Raw genomic sequence first — 23,105 nt, 5'->3', positions numbered from 1 at the left:
AGTTGAGCATTGGCATTACCCGAGGGGCCGGGTAATGAGAAGCATGATGTTTAGCTACTCTCGCTTCGTTCCTCATTGCGTCCCGAAGACCGCGCGGCGCGCTGAGTGTGTTGTACTTCCGCTTTACTTGGCATATTTCAATAATCGGAATTTGGATGTTTGTGAATCGTTCTCGAATCTTCCACGGCCGAATCGCGAATAATCTAAAAATCGGAAATTTTGCACACCTCTATTGCTAGTATTATATTATTGTTATTCTGATTTTTATTCATATTTTATTTGTTTTTCTCTTTGTAATTGCTATTTGCAATAGTAACAGCAGTATTTATTAAGGATGTAGAGTGGGTTTTTGGGCTGTAGAACGAATTAATGGAGTTATAATGTATTCTTAAGGGAAAATCCTGCTCGACATACGACCATTTCGACTTACAAACAAGCTCTTGGAACGAATTAACTTCGTATGTAGAGGTACCTACAACAAACAAGGAACGCCATAGCAGAAGCTATGAGGGGAAACGTTTTCATTTGCCAAGATGCTTAAATTATTAAGTGGAATTTTATTTTTTTCTTAAAAAAAAAAAAAAAAAACATTTCATTTATTCTGTGTTACTGTGCAGTATTAATATTGTTGTCTTTTACTTAAAAGAGGTATGGTCTATTGTTTTTAGTTGTGATTTCTTAAAAAGTATTTTTGAATTTAAGAGTAAGCATTTATTGCATTTAAATGGGTGTACGTGATCGATTAATACATACTGTATTCTCACAGTGTAATTGTAATTTTTTTTTTGTTTTTTTAAATGGGGGGTGCAATAATATCGCATATCGCAATAAATTATTGCACACTAACATTTGTTATCGCGACAGGCCTATTCAGAATTGCACTTTCAGTTCACAAGAGCAATAAATGCATTTAAAAATCAATTAAAATACCTGATCTTAGCCTCAAACTGTATAAAAAAAATAATAAATTAATGAGGCTCTAAGGACAGCAAAAGAACAATTGGCTAACTTGCATAGCAAAAGTCCACAAGCTTAAATGCTACATTTTTTTTTTTTTATAACAATGCTCAACAAATTGTGCAACTACATATTCCCACAAAAACCTGCTGAATATACCTCTAAACTGAAGTACAAATGCATAAACAAACAAAAACTTACAACCTTATGTCGGTTTTAACAGGGAGTAGCTGGATTTAGTCAGGTCAGACGAGTTACGTCATATTCACTGTTGCCACTAGAGGGAAGTGTATCCACCCAAATTAATAAAACTAAATGCAACACTTGCAAAACAATGCATTACACTCCAACTTAGGGGTCGGGAGCCTTTTTGGTTGAGAGAGCCATGAAAACCACATATTTTTTAAATGTAATTCCGTGACAGCAATACAATATGTTTAAAACTAAAAATACAAGTAGTGTGTGCATTTTATGTAATAAGTGTCTGAATTATTTTTAATAACGTTAAGCTTTTGCTAATCAATTATGAGTATTTCTTACCATTAATTCGACTTATGGTGCTGCATGGTTTGGCTGATGGCTTTGTAGTCTGGTAGCTACTTGTAGGCTGTATTGGCACCATGGAAAAAGTGCTTAGAAAATGGATTTCGTTCCACTGAAATGGATCTACATGATCTCTGCATTGTAATTTACATACGTTGCTAATTACTACCAAAAAAAAAGTTCTACTCACGGTTTCCAGTCATTTTTTAGTAATTAGCGTTTTCGTGTCGGTCTTTTTTTCCCCCGTGGCGCAGTGATATTGATACGGCGGAGTCGTATCGTCAGTGTGTGAAGCCATTTTAGGTCACGTGCACCAATAGGAGACGAGGACTGTTGCTATGCGCTTCGATAAACAAACAATATGGCGGCGACCGTGCCAAGCTACGACACGAGCGAAGATGAACCAAAGATAAGAAAACCGCATTCGGAATTTAGTCAAAAGGCATCGAAACGATGCTATATGCATCTCTCAACTGTCCAAGGGCGAAAAAGGGCAGGAATTTGGAAAAAACGTGCAGAGCCCGCGTGGTTGCGTCAGACAATGGCTTTCTTCCCAGGCTCCGTCGAAGGATCTTGCTGAAAATGCGTCGACTGGGATTTTTAACGACATTGACTACAGGTAAGCCACACACACGCCTTTTGTTGTGAATAACTATGGGAGTTGTGGGCTTCTGGTCAGATCACATATGAAGTTAAGACTTGCAATGTGAGTTCTGGGCTGTAGCGGTCATTATTATGATGTTAGATTGTTAACTTTGAGCAAAAAGTTTGGATTGACAAATAACATAGTATTTAGTCTGTTTAACCGTAGTTCCAAAAACCTATTTGATAATTTTATTCAGGAAAAAATGGCAGAATAGACAAGCCTATATAATTTGGATTGGAAGATTATGTAAATATGATATGGATGAAACAGTTCTCACATGGTTTATGTGTGTGTGCGTGTTTTTCAGAACTGAAACACCCTTCACTGACAGCTACAACTTCTTCTGTGAGACCGTCGTCCATTAAAAGATTAGAGTTGACCAGGAAGTGCTGCGAATGGACAAGCTTGTGGAAATATGGCTTTATTGGGACCATGGAAAAAGTGCTTAGAAAATTGATTTTTTCAAAGCCAATACCCTCCTAACTTAGTCACCAGCCAGAAATGTATCCTGATGTGAATACACAAAAATACAGATCTAGTGTTGCTGTTTTTGCTTGTTTTAAGTGTTATATTAATTCTGGCAACACAAAATCTTTATCAAATGTCATAAACACATCTACCAAACATTTGAAACAAGTATTGGTGCCTTAGTATACACATAGGTGAATTCAGAATGAGAAATGTAGCTAATTTCTTGAAGGAAACACTTCAACATTAATGATTTGCACCCAGCACAATGAAATATATATTGAATTAAGCTAAAGGCTTATGTGTCATATTAAAAATATCACAACCTACTATGCAATGAAATATATAAAATAAAAAATGCACGCCATGATCATAAATAGCTGAAAATCAACCCAATTGCTACCACACCCTCCTAGATGTGAATCATGGCAAAAATGGAATAAGACAAAAAAATTAAAGGGTGATCAAAAATATAATGTGCCAAAATCATAAGGTGATACTTAAAAAATGAAAGACATCACAAAAGAAGTGATGGACACGTGTTGAAGATAACTTCCAAGTTTTATTTCATGTTTCACAAGTGCTCAAATGTGAGCACACCCAGCAGCACGGACAAAATCAAGCCACGATGAGAATTCCTCTCAAACATGTGCATGTCGCAGTTATTGTCTTGATTGCGACTGTTGTTCGATATTTCACATCATCAGTACTTGCTGGACGTGTTGGTATGTTAAAGACAAAGTTCGTTATCCATCTTTATGGCACATAACGTATGTTATACACTAAGTGTATGTTCCACCACTTCCAGCGAATATTGATGACATGAAAGATTACATAACAGACGCAATCAACGCGGGAGGGAGGAATTCTCATGTCAACTTGATGTTGTCCATGCTGCTGGTGATGGCCATATTTGAGTACTATGAAAACATGAAATTAAACTTAGTTACTTCCTACATCTGTCCAAGGTAGTTTTTATTTTTTTTTTATGTTTTTCGTTTTTGACATGGCATTTTGATTTTGGCACAGCCTTTTTTAATCACACTGTATATACACAAAAGGTTGGAATCATTCAAGTATAGTACTGTTGGTACACATTTATTTAAACATGGAAGTATCTCATACTATAGAAATACACATTATTACACATACAAATATTGAAAAACGAATAAAAAAAAATAGAAATAAAAGAATAGTAAAACTGTACATGACAACATTACTCCTCAAAATCGCTTTACTCAAAGTCATCATCCTATCCAAGTGTCTTCTGTTTCTTTGGAAACATTCTCACATGCTTGGCACCGATATAAATCAGTACAAGAAAGTTTTGCAGACATACAGGAACATCTTCCCATGTCACAATTGGTTGCCTTTCAACTACAGTTGACTACTTGCAAAACAGTATCGGGCAGGATTTTTAGTCATCCATGTCACTGCCAACTGCCCATCCTCAATGTCCCACCCATTCCCAATGGGTGAAGGGGCACACATTTTAACTGTCAGACAACCTTTCATAATTGCTGCTTGATAGTCTGCTGTCCTGCAATGTTGGTACAGAGCATCAGTTTTGGGGGGAATAGAATGTTCTGGCAAGACTGACGAGGCCATACAGAAAGATCTGCATTTGGCATCATTTTTGGCACATGACTGGCAAAACAGGTGGCACACGTATTTACACAACGTGTTAAATGTTTGTAGGTCAAGTTTAAAACTGCTGCCCAGCTTTGCAAACCCAGTCAGGTATTCTTTTTCATGACGTGCAAAAGAAAAGGTTTTTTTTGCCTTTGCCATGAAAGGCACAAGCAGAGTCACAACCTGTGAATGTATGGATGCCAATGAGTGCTGAACACACACTAGTGCCAGGAGCTGCAGAGACCTTAGAGACGTCAGTCCTCGTTCTGTTGCCTCCTCCTGTGAAAAAATGCAATTTACACTGTAAATCTATCTGCAGACTAACAGCAATCACTGCCACGTCAGTATCAGGGCTTTTATTGACTACAGCTTGATGTTCTTGAGCCAAAAGGTTTATTTAGCCATTGTCATCCATAACTGGTATGCAATAAAAAGTTCTACTGGATTCACTTTCGACACACTGTACCCTATATACATTTTATAACAAAGTGGTATTGATATCTGGGCTAAAAAATGGTATCGTTACGACACTAGTTTAAATAAGATTTTTTTTTAGCATAAGTTAATAACAATTAACCTTGTAGTAAAGGCGTGCGTGCGGCTTACCTGTAGTGAATGTCGTTAAAAATCCCAGTCGACGCATTTTCAGCAAGATCCTTCGACGGAGCCTGGGAAGAAAGCCATTGTCTGACGCAACCACGCGGGCTCTGCACGTTTTTTCCAAATTCCTGCCCTTTTTCGCCCTTGGACAGTTGAGAGATGCATATAGCATCGTTTCGATGCCTTTTGACTAAATTCCGAATGCGGTTTTCTTATCTTTGGTTCATCTTCGCTCGTGTTGTAGCTTGGCACGGTCGCCGCCATATTGTTTGTTTATCGAAGCGCATAGCAACAGTCCTCGTCTCCTATTGGTGCACGTGACCTAAAATGGCTTCACACACTGACGATACGACTCCGCCGTATCAATATCACTGCGCCACGGGGGAAAAAAAGACCGACACGAAAACGCTAATTACTAAAAAATGACTGGAAACCGTGAGTAGAACTTTTTTTTGGGTAGTAATTAGCAACGTATGTAAATTACAATGCAGAGGTCACGTAGATCCATTTCAGTGGAACGAACCAACACAATTTTGGCTCAGCCAATACAGCCTATTGGTGGGGTTAAGCCTCATGCAGGCGTTGAGAAACTTAGGACGAGTCTTTTCATGTTCACGAAGCGCCACGAATCCTGTTTTTCCCCACCACGTACGGAGCACCACCAGTGCACACCGAAACAAGCTTATCCATCAGTAGATTTTTTTTTCTTTAGCGAACTCAGTGAAAGACTTGAATGAATCCTTCCCTCTTGCTGTCACTTTCATCGACAAAACCTTGCAATCACCCTGAACTGGGATGGATTGCAAAGCGAGAGGGGAAAAAAAGCCACATTTACAGTGGGGCAAATAAGTATTTAGTCAACCAGTAATTGTGCAAGTTCTCCCACTTGAAAATATTAGAGAGGCCTGTAATTGTCAACATGGGTAAACCTCAACCATGAGAGACAAAAAAAGAAAAGAAAATCACATTGTTTGATTTTTAAAGAATTTATTTGCAAATCATGGTGGAAAATAAGTTTGTTCAACACCAAAGGTTCATCTCAATACTTTATTATGTACCCTTTGTTGGCAATAACGGAGGCCAAATGTTTTCTGTAACTCTTCACAACCTTTTCACACATTGTTGCTGGTATTTTGGCCCATTCCTCCATGTAGATCTCCTCTAGAGCAGTGATGTTTTGGGGCTGTCATTGGGCAACATGGACTTTCAACTCCCTCCAGATTTTCTATAGGGTTGAGATCTGGAGACTGGCTAGGCCACTCCAGGACCTTGAAATGCTTCTTACGAACCCACTCCTTTGTTGCCCTGGCTGTGTTTGGGATCATTGTCATGCTGAAAGACCCAGCCACGTCTCATCTTCAATGCCCTTGCTGATGGAAGGAGATTTTCACTCAAAATCTCTCGATACATGGCCCCATTCATTCATTCCTTTACACAGATAAGTCGTCCTGGTCCCTTTGCAGAAAAACAGCCCCAAAGCATGATGTTTCCACCTCCATGCTTCACAGTGGGTATGGTGTTCTTCGGATGCAATTCAGTATTCTTTCTCCTCCAAACACGAGAACCTGTGTTTCTACCACAAAGTTCTATTTTGGTTTCATCTGACCATAACACATTTTCCAGTCCTCTTCTGGATCATCCAAATGCTCTCTAGCGAACCGTAGACGGGCCTGGACGTGGGCTTCAGCAGGGGGACACATCTGGCAGTGCAGGATTTGAGTCCCTGGCAGCGCATTGTGTTACTGATAGTAGCCTTTGTTACTGTGGTCCCAGCTCTCTAGGTCATTCACGAGGCCCCCCCGTGTGGTTCTGGGATTTTTGCTCACCGTTCTTGTTGTCATTTTGACGCCACAGGGTGAGATCTTGCATGGAGCCCCAGATCGAGGGAGATTATCAGTGGTATTGTATGTCTTCCATTTTCTAATAATTGCTCCCACAGTTGATTTCTTTACACCAAGCGTTTTACCTATTGCAGATTCAGTCTTCCCAGCCTGGTGCAGGTCTACAATTTTGTCTCTGGTGTCCTTCGACAGCTCTTTGGTCTTGGCCATAGCGGAGTTTGGAGTGTGACTGACTGAGCTTGTGGACAGGTGTCTTTTAAACCGATAATGAGTTAAAACAGGTGCCATTAATACAGGTAACAAGTGGAGCCTCGTTAGACCTCGTTAGAAGAAGTTAGACCTCATTGACAGCCAGAAATCTTGCTTGTTTGTAGGTGACCAGATACTTATTTCCCACTCTAATTTGGAAATAAATTCTTTAAAAATCAAACAATGTGATTTTCTGTTTTTTTTCCACATTCTGTCTCTCATGGTTGAGGTTTACCCATGTTGACCTCTCTAATCTTTTTAAGTAGGAGAAATTGCACAATTGGTGGTTGACTAAATATTTATTTTCCCCATTGTATGTCCTTCACTTGCGTTGCCTCAATTTGATTTGACATCATGATGGTACAATCGTGAACAGTTCTTGCTGATGTTAAAGTAAATGTTAAAGTTGTTAAAATTGCTACCGTTTTAGCATTAGTTCCCTTCTGTCTACTTTCAACATGTTAAAGTTTTAAAACTGTTTCATCATTTAAAGATAGATTCAAGTCAAGATTTTGCCGATTTAGGAGCATTTTAGATAAAAAGTTACTTAAGTTCGCTAGGAAGGTTCACTACAACAGAGCCTTTCTGAGAAGTCTAAGGCTTCAAAATGGCGGCTGTTTATTAACGCTGCCGTGTGTCATTTCGCATGTAGTTCTATAAGCATGTGATATCTAGGCATGGATGGCTGTCGGCTACAGTCAGGAAATATTGGAGCCACCTAGCCTAGCATCGCGTTTGCTACAGCGTCACAACAAACTCTTCTCGCCCAGTGTCTCTGACTTTTCTTGCGTAATTCAACCAACATAGTAACGCATCGTGGCGCACATTGTCTCGTTCCCGAAATGGTGACAAAATCTGAACGGAGAAAAAAAAACATAATGCACGAAAAACGTACAGATTTTGAACGTACGGCGTACACATTTAAAAATCCGTGTTCACTTGTACAAATTACGCCAAAACCGTGCAACTTGACAGGTATGGGTTCGGCTAGCGCGATTCCGGCGGTCTGGCTAGAAGGTCAGATTCCTTCAGTTACTATGCACAAAAGATTTTTGTTTGTTTGTTTTTGTTTTGTTTTTTTAATTATACTTGGGGGGAAAACATCTCTTTCCAATGCTGTTAAATCTGAATAAATACATTGAACACCCCCCACCCCCATTTTAATCTCTAATTCACAGATTTTCGATTTTTGCGAGGGGTGGGGGCTCCCCATTAACGGCGAAAAACCAGGGATCACTGTACAGTGGTACCTCGACATACGATCGCTTCGACACACGATCTTTTCGACATCCGACGTAAAATTTGACTCGCCATTTGTTTCTATAGACCCTACTCACATGACGTCACAACCACGCCTCCGCGCCATATTGTCCGTCAACTCGTCGTGTTGACGCATTACCGCTATGTAAATTCCTCCTATTATGGCGTGTTTTTCTGCTCGTTAACATTAATAATCAAAATGGTGAAGGCGTGTGTGGCGATCGGTTGCAATAACAGAGAAGATAGACGGAGAGACTTGAAGTTCTACCGTATTCCGAGAGACCCGGAGAGGAGAGCGAGATGGACTGCTGCAATTCGACGAGAAAACTGGGCTCCAAACGATTACCACAGATTATGTAGTAGTCATTTTATGTCTGGTAAGATGCATTTAATATATATTTAGAGGGTTTGGGGCTGACAACCACAATTAAGATCATTGCTAGGCTAATCGCCGACAACATACCGTTTCAAATTCAAGATGCTTATTTGTTCCACCATCTTCATTTTTTGAATAATATTTAGCTGGTAACAAGTGAAAGAAGCTGGCCTCATCTACGGATCATCGGTTATACAGGGGTGTCCAAACTTTTTGCAAAGGGGGCCAGATTTGGTGTGGTAAAAATGCGGGGGGCTACCTGGGCTGATTTACGTAGAACAATACATTTAAAGAAATTTTAGCAAACCCTTCTGTGTGTCACATTTGCTTTATTTTATTTTTTTTAATTCATAATTTCAACTATCTCGCCTTTGTGGCGTTCTCTTTCTGTCATGCCTTTTTGTTAAAAAGACAAAAGTAATTCATAAGTTAATAAGTTAGTTAAAATTCTATAAGTTAGTTCAAATGTAAATATTGTAGCCCAAAGAGTTCATCTAAAAATGATAGCGAGTGAGACCTCGCCTTTTCCAGCAAACGTGCATTTATGTTGAAAGCAAGAGCATCTGTCGCAATTAGCGATCTTTGTCGCCAGCCTTTTTTCCTCCTTCCAAGCATGTTTCTCAGCGCCTGCGAGGCTTAAAACATCGACGAACTTGCTCTGCCGGCTAAGCCTTGGCTAACCTTCGTCTTTGTGAGTTTTTAGTTGGTTTGTATGTTGAGTTTGAAGGAAAAATGTGTGTTTTGTTTATGGCGAACTTTTTCGTTATTCATTGATATGACTGGAGACATTGTGTTTGTGCTAAGCTACTCACACGTGCAAGATATTAATGTATAACATTTTGAATGTATTATTAATTTATATTTCGTATTGTATTTCAGTTACCGCATCACAACAACAACACACGTTATACACACAAATTGAGACCTCCATAAAATCAAGAAAAGTACGCCTTGTCTCTGGAGAGTTTCATTTTTTGGTTCGCTGGCTGTATAGCAACACACGTGACGTGTTGTGAGGACAGCACAGTAAAAAGACGATTACTCAGCGGGCTCCAGCAGCACAGAGCTATATCGAGGCAACATGAGTCTCCGCTCAGGAAGAAGCTATCTGGGAGGTTACGACCAACAGACTGAAGATGAAGCAGCCCTCCAGCCACAAATCGACTCGGAAGACGAACTGGACGCCGGGACAGCCACAGATCGACTAGACCCTACAGTCCAGCCGTCGTCGATGGAGCAACGTTCTTCACCTCAACAGCGGTCTTCACCTCAACAGCGGCCTTCACCGCAGCGTCAGCCTTCACCTCAGCAGCAGCCTTCACCGCGGCGACAGCCTTCACCTCAACAGTGGTCTTCGCCTCGCCAACAACTTTCGCCTCAACAGTGGTCCTCGCCTCGACGACAGCCTTCACCTCCACGCAGCACTAGGTCCAGCGCTCCCAGTCGGCGGACACACTCATCTTCATCGTCGGTTTTCTCAGCAACAAGGGCTTACGCCAAAGCTCAGGCAGCCAAGGCCCAACTTAGCTTTGCTGAAAAGGAAGCTAACATGATGAGGCAAAGAGCAGAATTAGAGGCTAGTCTCTACGTTCTGAAGTGTGAAAAAGAAATAGCTGCAGCCGAAGCTGAAGCTGCAGCCTACGAAGAAGTAGAACGTCAGAGCGGGGAGTCAGACATAGAACCTCAAATTGAAAATGTGCCTTTGAATTCAATACAGCGCACTAGTGAATATGTTGAACAGCAACACAAATTATTAGTGCCATCAAAAACAGTAGTTAATAGCTCGGACATGCAAGACACAAATGAACATGTCAGAGTTAAAGCTGAAACTTCGCACGTCTCAGAACCCACGATTCAGGGCGTCAAACACGAAACGAAAATAAATCAAAATATAAATAACACCCAGTCTTTGAACCCACACACTCATACGTTTCAACCGGCAAAAAACAACCAAATTGAACTAAATGGAGCAGCAGAGTTCGCTAAATATCTCATACGCAAAGAATTGGTCAGTACTGGTTTACTGCAATTTGATGATAAACCAGAAAACTTCCGAGCTTGGAAGGCGTCCTTCGTCAGCTCGACAAAAGATCTGAATTTGTCCGCTAGAGAGGAATTAGACTTACTAACAAAGTGGTTGGGGCCAAAATCAGCAGAACAAGCTAAAAGAATCCGCATAGTTCACACTCTTAATCCCGCTAAAGGTACAAAAATGATTTGGGAACGCCTCGAAGAGTGTTATGGATCCTCAGAAGCGATCGAAGATGCACTTCTAAAAAAGATAGAAGAGTTCCCAAGACTAACAAATAAAGATCCAACCAAGCTTAGAGAACTTGGTGACATCTTGTTAGAGTTAGAGTGGGCAAAATCAGACGGAACACTTCCAGGGCTTGCGTATCTTGACACGGCACGAGGGGTAAGGCAAATAGTGGAAAAACTCCCCTTCAATTTACAAGAAAGGTGGACAGTTGTGGGCTCACAATATAAAGACACTTACAGTGTGCCGTTTCCCCCTTTCTCAGTTTTCGTGCAGTTTGTACAGCAACAGGCGAAAATGCGAAATGATCCGAGCTTCGCCTTATACAACAGTAACGCACAAACGTCCAGTCGCACAGAGAGGTCGACACCACACAATCGATTGCAATCGAAAATCAGAGTGGGCCTGCCCAAAATAAAATAGAGGAGCCAGATCGGCAATGCCCAATTCACAAAAAGCCACATCCTCTCAAAAAATGCAAACTGTTTAGAGACAAGCCTATGGAAGAGCGCCGCACCTTCCTCAAAGAGCATCGCATTTGTTATAGGTGTTGTGGCTCAGTACAACATGTTGCAAAAGATTGCAAGGTGGCAGTCAAGTGTGTTGAGTGCAACAGTCCTAACCACGTGTGGGCACTTCATCCAGGTCCCACTTCTGTTCCCAAAAATGACGTCTCAGAAAGTTCAGTTACTGAGCAGGAAACTGCAGTGCTTTCCATGTGTACGGAAGTATGCGGTCAAAATGAAAGCCCTCGCTCTTGCTCCAAAATCTGTTTAGTGAGAGCTTATCCAGAAGGCCAAAAACACAAAATGCTAAATATGTACGCAGTGATCGATGAACAAAGCAATAGGTCCCTGGCAAGAACAGAGTTCTTTAATTTGTTTGAAATCAAGGCCAAACCTGCTCCATACACCCTAAAAACATGTTCTGGAAAGGCAGAAACCTCAGGCAGAAGAGCAGCAAACTTCTTCATACAGTCAATGGATGGCAAAACTGACATCAAACTGCCTCCTTTGATTGAATGTGACTCAATACTTGATGACAGATCAGAAATACCATCACCTGAGATTGCAAAGCACCATCCTCATCTCTTCAGAATTGCAGACAAAATTCAACCCATTGATCACCACGCTCCAATCCTTCTACTCCTGGGAAGAGACGTTCTCAGGGTTCATAAGGTACGTGAGCAGATTAACGGGCCCAACAACGCTCCCTACGCCCAAAGACTGGATTTGGGTTGGGTTGTAGTGGGGGAGGTATGTTTAGGCAAGATTCACGGCAACACAGAGGTCAATGTTTACAAAACGCACATGTTGGACAATGGGCGCACAACCTTTCTTCAGCCATGTCCAAATGTCATTACTGTAAAAGAGGACCATAGTGTTGGGATTGAGCAAAACATACTGACAAGTACAAACAGAATGGACTCTGTAGACATCACAGACAAGCTAGGTCAATCTGTGTTTGACAGAGATGAATCAGATGACAAGGTAGCACTGTCCATAGATGACAAAACCTTCCTAACGATCATGAAGAACAACGTGAGCAAAAACAAAGAGAACAATTGGGTCGCTCCTTTGCCTTTCCGCAGACCAAGGAGGAGGCTTCCAAACAATAGAGATGCAACCCTGAAGCGTCTCTATTCACTTAAAAAGACTTTGGAAAAGAAACCAAAAATGAAAGAGCATTACATCCAATTTATGCAGAAAATGCTGGATAATGATCAAGCTGAACTTGCACCGCCTCTACCTGAAGGTAAAGAACACTGGTATTTGCCAACATTTGGCGTATATCACCCGCAGAAACCAGATCAAATTAGAGTCGTGTTCGATTCTAGTGCAGAGTGTGATGGTACGTCCCTTAACCAAGTGCTATTAAGGGGACCCGATCTGAACAATTCCCTGTTAGGTGTCTTGATACGATTCCGGAAGGAACCAGTTGCCTTAACAGCGGACATTCAGCAAATGTTTTATTGCTTTGAGGTGTGCGAAGACCACAGGGACTATCTTCGCTACCTCTGGTTTAAAGACAATGACCTTACAAAAAATGTAGTGGAATACCGAATGAAAGTACATGTCTTCGGTAACAGTCCATCACCTGCTGTTGCCATTTACTGTATGCGCCGGGCAGCAGAGGAGGGTGAGCAAGAACACGGCACAGATGCTAGACAGTTTGTCGAGACACAGTTCTATGTCGACGATGGACTTACATCTGTCCCCACTCCAGAACATGCAATTGACCTGTTAACAAGAACAAAAAGCTTGTTAGCAGAATCCAACCTGCACCTTCACAAAATTGCATCGAATTGCAGCTTGGTCATGGAAGCATTTCCTATGGAGGACCGTGCAAAGGAACTGAAACATCTGGACCTTGGAGTTGATCCCCTTCCAGTTCAGAAAAGCCTAGGACTTTGTTGGAATTTGGAAACTGACAGTTTCACTTATCGCGTATCCAATGAAACAAAACCATTCACACGCAGAGGAGTGCTATCGACAATCAATAGCCTCTATGACCCGTTAGGATTTGCTGCTCCTATAATCCTGCAGGGCAAGGCACTGCTCAGAGAACTGTCATGTGATGAGAAAGACTGGGACGCACATCTTCCCCCTGAAAAAGAGCAGTTGTGGATCTCGTGGAAAGACTCTTTGAATGCTCTTGAGGATCTGGAAATAAAAAGGTGCTATGGGCCAGGTTCAGTGAGTACTATGCAAAGTCATGATTTGTTTGTTTTCTCAGATGCATCAACTGTGGCGATAGGGGCAGCAGCTTACCTGCGCTCTGTGGACAGTCAAGGTCAATATCACGTAGGCTTCGTGATGGGAAAGTCTAAACTAGCTCCTCGTCCGGCACACACTGTTCCTCGGCTTGAACTTTGTGCTGCCGTGCTCGCAGTAGAGATGTACGAGTTAATCCGAGATGAGATGGACATTCAAATTCACAATGTCAAGTTTTTCACCGACAGCCGTATTGTGTTAGGATACATACATAATTCTTCGAAAAGATTCTACATGTATGTAGCCAACCGAGTCACACGAATTAGGAGATCTACACAACCAGAACAATGGTGCTACGTGCCAACAGAGTTAAACCCAGCAGATCAGGCGACTAGGTCACTCCAAGCTGCTGAACTCAAAAACAGTAACTGGTTCACCGGGCCAAAATTTCTGTATTCAAATGACTCGCCCAAAGTCAGTCAGTTCCCACTTGTCGAACCCGAAAATGACAAAGAAATGCGTCAAGAAGTAAAAACGCTTACTACCTCAGTACTAGAGTCAGAGCTTGGTTCAGAGCGCTTCAAAAGGTTCTCAAGCTGGACAACAGCATGCAAGGCAATATCCAGGCTCATTCAATTTGTTGCCCTCTTTAAGCAAAGAAAAGCAGGGTTTTCAAGTCACATAACAAGTATGGAAGAATTCACTCAAGCCAAAAATGTCATTATAAGATCAGTCCAGCAGGATGCATACAGTGGGATCATTAAAAAAGTAAAACAGGGGAAAATGATTGGTTCAAGAAAAGAGACACTCATGAAACTTAACCCAGTTTTGGACAAGGATGGACTTTTGCGAATCGGTGGGCGCCTATCTTCTGCTGAACTTAATGAAGATGAAAAACACCCTCTGATCATCCCATCTTCCAGTCACGTAGCCACACTCCTAGTGCGACACTTCCACGAACAGTCTGCTCATCAGGGACGGCACATCACAGAAGGAGCTGTCCGTAGTGCTGGGTTCTGGATAGTGGGAGGTAAGCGGCTCGTTTCTTCTTTGATACACAACTGTGTCACCTGCCGCAAGTTGCGTGGCAAAATGCAGTTTCAGAAAATGGCTGATTTGCCTGCTGACCGAGTGACTCCAGAGCCCCCTTTCACAACAGTGGGCTTGGACGTGTTCGGGCCATGGACAATAGTTACACGTCGCACGAGAGGTGGCAGTGCACGAAGCAAACGGTGGGCTGTTATTTTCTCATGCATGACAACTAGGGCCGTACATATCGAGCTAATTGAAAGCATGTCAACTGACAGCTTTATAAATGCATTAAGGAGATTTTTTGCAGTTCGTGGGCCAGCTAAACTTTTGCGTTCAGATCGAGGAACTAATTTTGTTGGAGCTTGTAAAGAACTGGGCTTGGACACTGATAAGTCAGCTACAGGAAAGTTCCTTCAAGAGAAAGGATGTGCATGGACATTTAACCCACCTCATGCATCCCACATGGGAGGGTCTTGGGAACGTCTCATTGGGGTAGCTAGGCGCATCCTGGAAGCTATGTTGACAAAAAATGCTCAGACCAATCTGTCTCATGAGATTTTAAGCACATTCATGGCTGAAGTGATGGCTATTATTAATGCAAGACCTCTAGTCCCAGTGTCCACAGATCCTGAGTCCCCAACAGTACTCACTCCAGCAATGCTACTAACTCAAAAGGCAAGTTCCGTTTCAGCTCCATCCGGAAACTTTTCCCAGGGTCAGCTATATGGGAAACAATGGAAACGGGTCCAACATCTGGCGGACACGTTTTGGAAAAGATGGAAAATGGAATATTTGTCTAGCTTGCAAAAACGTTCAAAATGGACGAACAATCAACCGAATGTGAAAGAAGGAGACATTGTCCTGTTGAAAGATGCTCAAGCACACAGGAACGAATGGCCAATGGGACTGATAGTTAGAACTGTACCCAGCGGTGACAATAGGGTCCGCAAGTTGAAGTGCGGATCGTGAGAGATGGCACAGCCAAAGTGTTCTTAAGACCTGTGTCAGAAATTGTTGTTTTACTTTCAGATATTAACTGAATACCACATGTGATGTCATATGTTTCTCGTTTAATAGTGATATAATGTAATTATATCAAGCGGGGAGTGTCATGCCTTTTTGTTAAAAAGACAAAAGTAATTCATAAGTTAATAAGTTAGTTAAAATTCTATAAGTTAGTTCAAATGTAAATATTGTAGTCCAAAGAGTTCATCTAAAAATGATAGCGAGTGAGACCTCGCCTTTTCCAGCAAACGTGCATTTATGTTGAAAGCAAGAGCATCTGTCGCAATTAGCGATCTTTGTCGCCAGCCTTTTTTCCTCCTTCCAAGCATGTTTCTCAGCGCCTGCGAGGCTTAAAACATCGACGAACTTGCTCTGCCGGCTAAGCCTTGGCTAACCTTCGTCTTTGTGAGTTTTTAGTTGGTTTGTATGTTGAGTTTGAAGGAAAAATGTGTGTTTTGTTTATGGCGAACTTTTTCGTTATTCATTGATATGACTGGAGACATTGTGTTTGTGCTAAGCTACTCACACGTGCAAGATATTAATGTATAACATTTTGAATGTATTATTAATTTATATTTCGTATTGTATTTCAGTTACCGCATCACAACAACAACACACGTTATACACACAAATTGAGACCTCCATAAAATCAAGAAAAGTACGCCTTGTCTCTGGAGAGTTTCATTTTTTGGTTCGCTGGCTGTATAGCAACACACGTGACGTGTTGTGAGGACAGCACACTTTCGACCCTTGGGCTCTTGCGAAATACTGCTGCTGTGAAATTAAATTAGCTTCAAGTTGCTTCAATTTCTCGTTGCGTATCTTCCGCGACTGTCTCTTTGCAAATGAGGCAGACACAGTTGTGTATTTTATTGAAGAAATAGTCCAATATGCAACTATCCTTGACGCGTCGCAGTCAACTTTTTTTTACTTTTTTATTGATTGTCGCCATTTTAGAAAATTGGAAGTAAAGGGTCACACGGGGTAATGTTGCTTAGAGTGCTGCTCTTAAAGTTTTTCAAACTTTCGTAAGAATAGGCTGATTTTGTGTGGACAAGATAGTTGTAGATATCAGGGTAGCAGATGTCAGGCAGAGAGGGCGAAGACAGCGGGTCGAAAAATATCGATTTAGGCATCAAATATGGATCTGGGGAATGGATAGACTGAAGCTTTTCCACATAACGCCTTTTATGCAACGCATCCAATGAGTTTACAGCGTCTGAAAGCACCAGTGTTCTGCCAAAATATTGGCGAAACGTCCTACATTAGTCGAATTTGACACCCAGAGTACTACCGTGCGGTCTAAACTTGTTTTGTTTAGATTAGAGTTGAAACGAATACTCGAGCAACTTGAGTAACTCGAGTTTAAAAACTGATCCGAGTAATTTTATTCACCTCGAGTAATCGTTTATTTTGACAGCTCTAAGCATCACGTTTTGCTAGGACTACTTTTAATGCGGGACAACGCGCTGTCACGTGCGGAGAGGAAGAAGGGGAAAAAAAAAAAACTTACCGCAGCCGACAGCCGCCACAAACGACGCCGACGTTGCTAAATACTAGCCCGCACAATGCTACATTGGTAACAGGTAGCATCTGGTGCGTCTCATAGAGATCACATGTATGTTGAACTAGATGCACATTGACAGACTCGGCTGCGTCTGGGCAGCGTTAGTAAACAGCCGCCATCTTAAAGCAGTAGAGCGCTAAGCGCTAATAAAGAGCGCTAAGCGCTAATATATAAGATTAACGTTACTCTCACTACTAGCTCACCTTACGTTAGCACTGCGGAGGGTTAGGTTTCAATTAATTAAGACCGCTTTCGATGCGTGGCTAACGTGTCTTACATACAGGCTTTAACATAACATAGCGTTGTGGAGTGATGAGGGTGTCAAATAAAAACTCAGTAATGCTAACTATCAATTTTAGCTCAGTAGTCATTGCTGGATAAAACACCAAGTAGCACTAGTCCCTAATGTGCTCCAATACAGCCTGTATCATACATTTATTTTGAACAGTGCAAAAACTCAAAATCCTATCAGGACTTACAGTTTGAACTAACTTAAAACTTAACTAGAACTTAAAAATGGCTTGACACAAATAGATATTTAATTGAAAAACGTGGGAAAAAATCCTAACTTTTAAGTGATGTGTGTTATCAAGCGTAAAGGCATTTTTAGGTGTGTTTATATATATATATATATATATATATATATATATATATATATATATATATATATATATATATATATATATATATATATACTTTTTAAAAATAAGACCTAAAGGTTTTTTGAGTGAAAGCAGTGAATTAGTCATTTTTTAAAATTCTAGTTACATCTGAGATGCAATTGTTGGCTGTTTTTAACAATATACATAAAAAATAAAGACATTGATTGACTGAAAATGATAAAATGTCTTGTTTTCTCATGTATATCTATAATTGCTCTTCACCTAAAAATATATTTGTTTTATCCGATTACTCGATTAATCGATAGAATTTTCAGTCGATTACTCGATTACTAAAATATTCGATAGCTGCAGCCCTAGTTTAGATGCATACAGGAATAACTTACTAAAAAAATGCCTGCAGAAAATACTTAAATGTAGTTATATCAAATAAGGACGGTTTAAATACGCTACATGGCTAATGTGGTCAATTGCTTCAAAGCTAACACAAAAAAACACAATGGTTAAAAGTATGAGAGGGTAATACATGCAAAAAGTATCTTTGAGGCTGTGAAAAGGTTCTAAATAACTAAATAAAAACAAAAACAGTGAGTACTCGCCGCTTCTAATCGATGTGCATGCGTGTGGATGCATGCGCAAGCGCCCTGAGCATTGTGTAGGACGTTTCGCCGCCTAGTAAGGAATGGCCGAACACCTGTTCTGAAACCATTGAGAATACGGATAAACACTGATGGACAATATGGCGGCCGGATACAGCGACACGTCATTCTGTGACGTTGGTGAGTAGGGTCTATATCCGACGACATGCTCGAAATATAACGACATGACAGCACCGGAGACGAACGCACAGCGAATTTTCTTGTGTGAGAAATCAACTCAGGTTTAAAAAAGATTGGTACAGGTGGTGAAACAGGCAAAAAAGGTGACGCTTACCTTCTAAATGAAGATGCAAGGTATAGAGAAATATGAGCGTGGGGTGCGCATCAGTGAGTTGGCTCAACAATACATCTCCACAGTCCTCCTCCGACCACCGTTCGCCAGACTTTATAAGTTAAAGTGACAATTATTATTGTGTAAAATCGCCAAAGAAATCGCCAGTTTCGTCAGGTTTTTGTCATTTATGTCACAACTTATCCAACACAAAAGTTGACGGTGTTCTCAAGAAAACATTGAAAGTGAAAGTGAAACTGTCAACCGCCACCGATTCCTCTCTCTGACACGTCAACCGCTCGGTGCGTTCAGGTACAGCAGAAAACGTCCGCCACATTAGAACCCAATTGTTTACATTAATACAGGAATTATTATTATTATTATTATATTATTGTTCCGATTGTTATCAATAATTTATTTGTTTTTCTATGTTTAATTGCCATTTGTAATAGTACCAGCAGTATTTATTAAGGATTTAGTTTCGGTTTTTGGGCTCTGGAACGAATTAATGGAATTATGATGTATTCCTATGGGAAAATCCTGCTCGACATTAGACCATTTCGACTTACAAACAAGTTCCTGGAACGAATTAACTTCTTATGTAGCGGTACCACTGTAGGTGTTTTCTATTCATTTAAAAACGAAATGTGGCTTATTTTTATTAGCGAAGGATTGCAGCATCACTGTTGACGATGTGACTACTGAGGTCATAAGCGGATTTTAAGGGGGTGGCCGAAAAGTGTCATTGCATGTAATTGACTTTTTTCATATATATCAAAGTTGTAAAGCAATAAAACTACAACAAAAATGAATCAAATGAACACAAAAATATAGTTTTATAATGGGTACAAATTATTCTTCGAACAGATCATGGCCAACAACTTAAGACGGTCATTTGCTTTGCATATAATATCCCCCCCCCTAAAAATTAGGGGAGGACAATTTTATTTTGAAAATAATTTTTTTCTTAGATTGAAAATATTTTTTGGGATTGAAGCAACTTTTTGGGGGATTAAATGATTTAGACACAAGTGTCCTCCCCATTATATGGCCCAAACACAAAAAGGATTGCTTCAATCAAAGAACTTTTTCAATGAAAAATTAAGTGTTCAAATGCAAATTTTTCAATCCCAAATATTTTTTCGCATTCAAAAACTTTTTTCCATGATTGAAATTTTTCTTTTTTTGATTGAAGTGATTTTTCTTTTTGAAAATATATATATTTTTTTAAGCAACTTATTTTCTGATTGATAAAGACAAAAATGTCCAAGCCAAAATGTGGCCCAAACACAAATCAACATTGCTTCAAAATAAATAAATAAAATTAAATTTAAAAAAATCAAAGAAAAATAGCTTTCACATGCATTTTTTTTGTTTTGTTTTTGAGTTTCAAATTCATTTTTGCATTCAAACACTTTTTTATTAAAGCGACTTTTATTTTCGTGGAAAATATTAATTTTGATTGAAGCAACTATTTTTTTTATTGAAGCAACTTTTTTGATTGAATAACAGAAACAAATCTACCTCCATATGGCTCCGCCCAGGGGATACAATTTTTGACTGGGGTACCTACATTGGCACGACACCGGTGGGTGTACCATATTCAATGGATGACGATCTTGGCGAAAAGCCTAATCAGCCTGATTTAGAATTCCCTTCAAGAATGATGGGAAACAAAAACTGCATACTGTCAACTTATTATTATAAATATTCTTGTAAGGTAATTTTATTGCTGATACTGCTTCAGGGTCATCAAAATGTTGTGCCCCCCTGCCCCAAAAGTCAAACTTCGCCTATGACTGAGGTGGTTGCAACAGTAACAGGTGGTTATTTTTTATTTTATTTTTTTATTTTTGCTGTTTTAAGGTTATATTTAGGGTCTTTTCGAGAGGTTTTAAGATATTATAGGTTTCTGTTTCATACGTTTAGTGTGTCATCATCTCATACAATTAACAGTGGCATTAAAAAAAAAAAATCATCATCTCATACAATTAACAGTGGCATTAAAAAAAAAAAAAGCATCCGTGTTGTTGTAGAAGCAACAAGAGACCATTCACCTATTAAAAATTTGAGGTTGGCGCCGACAGGATCAACATAGCAATTTCAGCTAACACAGTTAGCTTATTAGTTAAAATATAACAAGAAAAAAAAAAGAGCTGTTAAAATTAGCACTTGTTGATAACGAGCAACACCTTTTGGTTCACGTGAGACATTTTCAGCTACTTTGTACTCATACAATGACTATTCCGTGTATTTTCGGGCCTTTTGTTCTTGATTTGAGTGGGGAAATTTAAAATAAAAAGCCACAGATGTGGTCATTGTTGTGTATTTTGTGTGTGTGCGTGAACTGACCGTTGTTGCAGTATTGCAATAGCAGGTTGTTGCTGTCGTACAAGCTCCCACACGAAGACATAAACATCTTCTTGTCCGGTCCTCTCCTTCCGTCCATCATTCCTTTTTTTCCCCTTTTCCACTCCTTATTTTCTTCCTTCTCTCACCTTTACCTGCGGCCGCCGTCTCACGCTGCCTTCTCAGTCTGATTCCAAGTCAAGCGGCTTTACTTTTTTGCATTTCTGCTAAAAAACTTTCAGTGTAAGAGCAAGGACTATAATAGACTCGGGCATTAAAAGTTCATATAAACCACTATTCGGTAAAATGAGTATGAATTAAAAATTTTAAACTAAAAGCAGGCATGTAATTATACATTTATGCCCTGCACAAATATCCAATAATCGATGAGTCCTCTTTATGTTGAAATCGTGCAACGTTTCCGGTGTGACTCCTCTTTTGCTTGATAAGTTCCAGTCGCGTCCATCTGCCTCATGCAGGACGGCCGCGCTGTTTCCATGGCAACAACAGCCTTCTCACGTTCACTGGTTCAGGAGGCAAAACGCGTCACGTGACACAGGTTCGATTTCCAGCACCGGGAGAGATGCAAGTACAGTGATGACGTCACTGCTGAATTATTTACACGTGCTGCTAATTGATAGCGAACACCAGGTGGGAAAATCGACAGAATTAAGATGTTTGTATATTAAGAATTAAAGCTGTTTGTATATTAAACAAAATTATTTTAGCACCTCAGTCACAATTGATCATTTCGAAATGGAGACAACATATTTGTTTTGAACTTTTGATAGTACAGTATTAGCGGCTGACGGTATACGCTGCGCTTCTTTTAATGTCCACACGAGAGCAGCAAAATCAATTCCAGAAAGAACACTTGAATATACAAGTCCTTCTCAAAAAATTAGTATATTATGATAAAGTGCATTTTTTTCCTGTAATGTACTGATAAATATTACTTTCATATATTTTAGATTCATTACACACAACTGAAGTAGTTCAAGCCTTTTATTGTTTTAATATCGATGGTTTTGGCAACAACAACAACAAAATCAAGAAAAACCAAAAATCCTTATCTAAAAAAAAAAAATAGCATATTTCATCCGACCAATACAAAAAAGTGTTTTTTAATACAAAAAAAGTCAACCTACAATAGTTATATCAGCTATGCACTCAATGTTTGGTTGGGAATCTTTTTGCAGAAATGACTGCTTCAATGCAGCGTGGCATGGAGGCAATTAGCCTGTGGCACTGCTGAGGTGTTACGGATGCTTCGATGGCAGCCTTAAGCTCATCCACAGTATTGGGTCTGGCGTCTCTCAAATTCCTCTTCACAATATCCCACAGAATCTCTATGGGGTTCAGGTCAGGAGAGTTGGCAGGCCAATTGAGCATAGTAATGCCATGGTCAGTAAACCATTTACCAGTGATTTTGGCACTGTGAGCAGGTGCCAGGTCGTGCTGAAAACCGAAATCTTCATCTCCATAAAGCTTTTCAGCAGATGGAAGCATGAAATGCTCCAAAATCTCCTGATAGCTTGCTGCATTGACCCTGCCCTCGATAAAACACAGTAGACCAAGACCAGCACCCCAGACCATCACTAACTGTGGGTACTTAACACTGGACCTCAGGCATTTTGGCATTTCCTTCTCTCCAGTCTTCCTCCAAACTCTGGCACCTTGATTTCCCAATGTCATGCAAAATTTGCTTTCGTCTGAAAAAAATACTTTGGACCGCTGAGCAACAGTCCAGTGCTGCTTCTCTGTAGCCCAGGTCAGGCGCTTCTGCCGCTGTTTCAGGTTCAAAAAGTGGCTTAACCAGGAAAATGCGGCACCTCTAGCCCATTTCCACCACATGCCTGTGCACGGCGGCTCTGGATGTTTCTACTCCAGACTCAGTCCACTGTTTCTGCAGGTCCCCCAAGGTCTGGAATCGGCCCTTCTCCACAATCTTTCTCAGGGTGCGGTCACCTCTTCTGGTTGTGCAACGTGTCCTGCCACACTTTTTCCTTCCCACTGAGGTGCCTCGATACAGCACTCTGGGAACAGCCTATTCGCTCAG

General features: G+C 40.5%; 2 protein-coding genes across 2 annotated transcripts in view; one reads left to right on the top strand and one right to left on the bottom strand.

Annotated features, from left to right (window-relative positions):
- The window catches only part of LOC130917222 (echinoderm microtubule-associated protein-like 2), a 72,553-nt gene extending 51,005 nt beyond the window's left edge, over positions 1-21,548 (bottom strand). Inside the window, exon 1 of the mRNA XM_057838391.1 lies at positions 21,050-21,548. Within this exon, the coding sequence (XP_057694374.1) occupies positions 21,050-21,149 (100 nt within the window). The 5' untranslated portion in view covers positions 21,150-21,548. The remainder of the gene's footprint in view (positions 1-21,049) is intronic.
- LOC130917223 (uncharacterized) lies at positions 14,301-16,319 on the top strand. Its single transcript, XM_057838393.1, has 2 exons — positions 14,301-15,985; positions 16,174-16,319. The coding sequence occupies exon 1, from the start codon at positions 14,327-14,329 to the stop codon at positions 15,542-15,544; it is 1,218 nt and encodes a 405-aa protein (XP_057694376.1). The 5' UTR covers positions 14,301-14,326; the 3' UTR covers positions 15,545-15,985; positions 16,174-16,319.
- Positions 21,549-23,105: the final 1,557 nt, after the last annotated feature.

The sequence above is a fragment of the Corythoichthys intestinalis genome, chromosome 6 (assembly GCF_030265065.1).
Source record: "Corythoichthys intestinalis isolate RoL2023-P3 chromosome 6, ASM3026506v1, whole genome shotgun sequence".
NCBI lineage: Eukaryota > Metazoa > Chordata > Actinopteri > Syngnathiformes > Syngnathidae > Corythoichthys > Corythoichthys intestinalis.
Note: the sequence above shows the minus strand (reverse complement) of the source record. Positions and strands in the feature narration are given on the sequence as shown.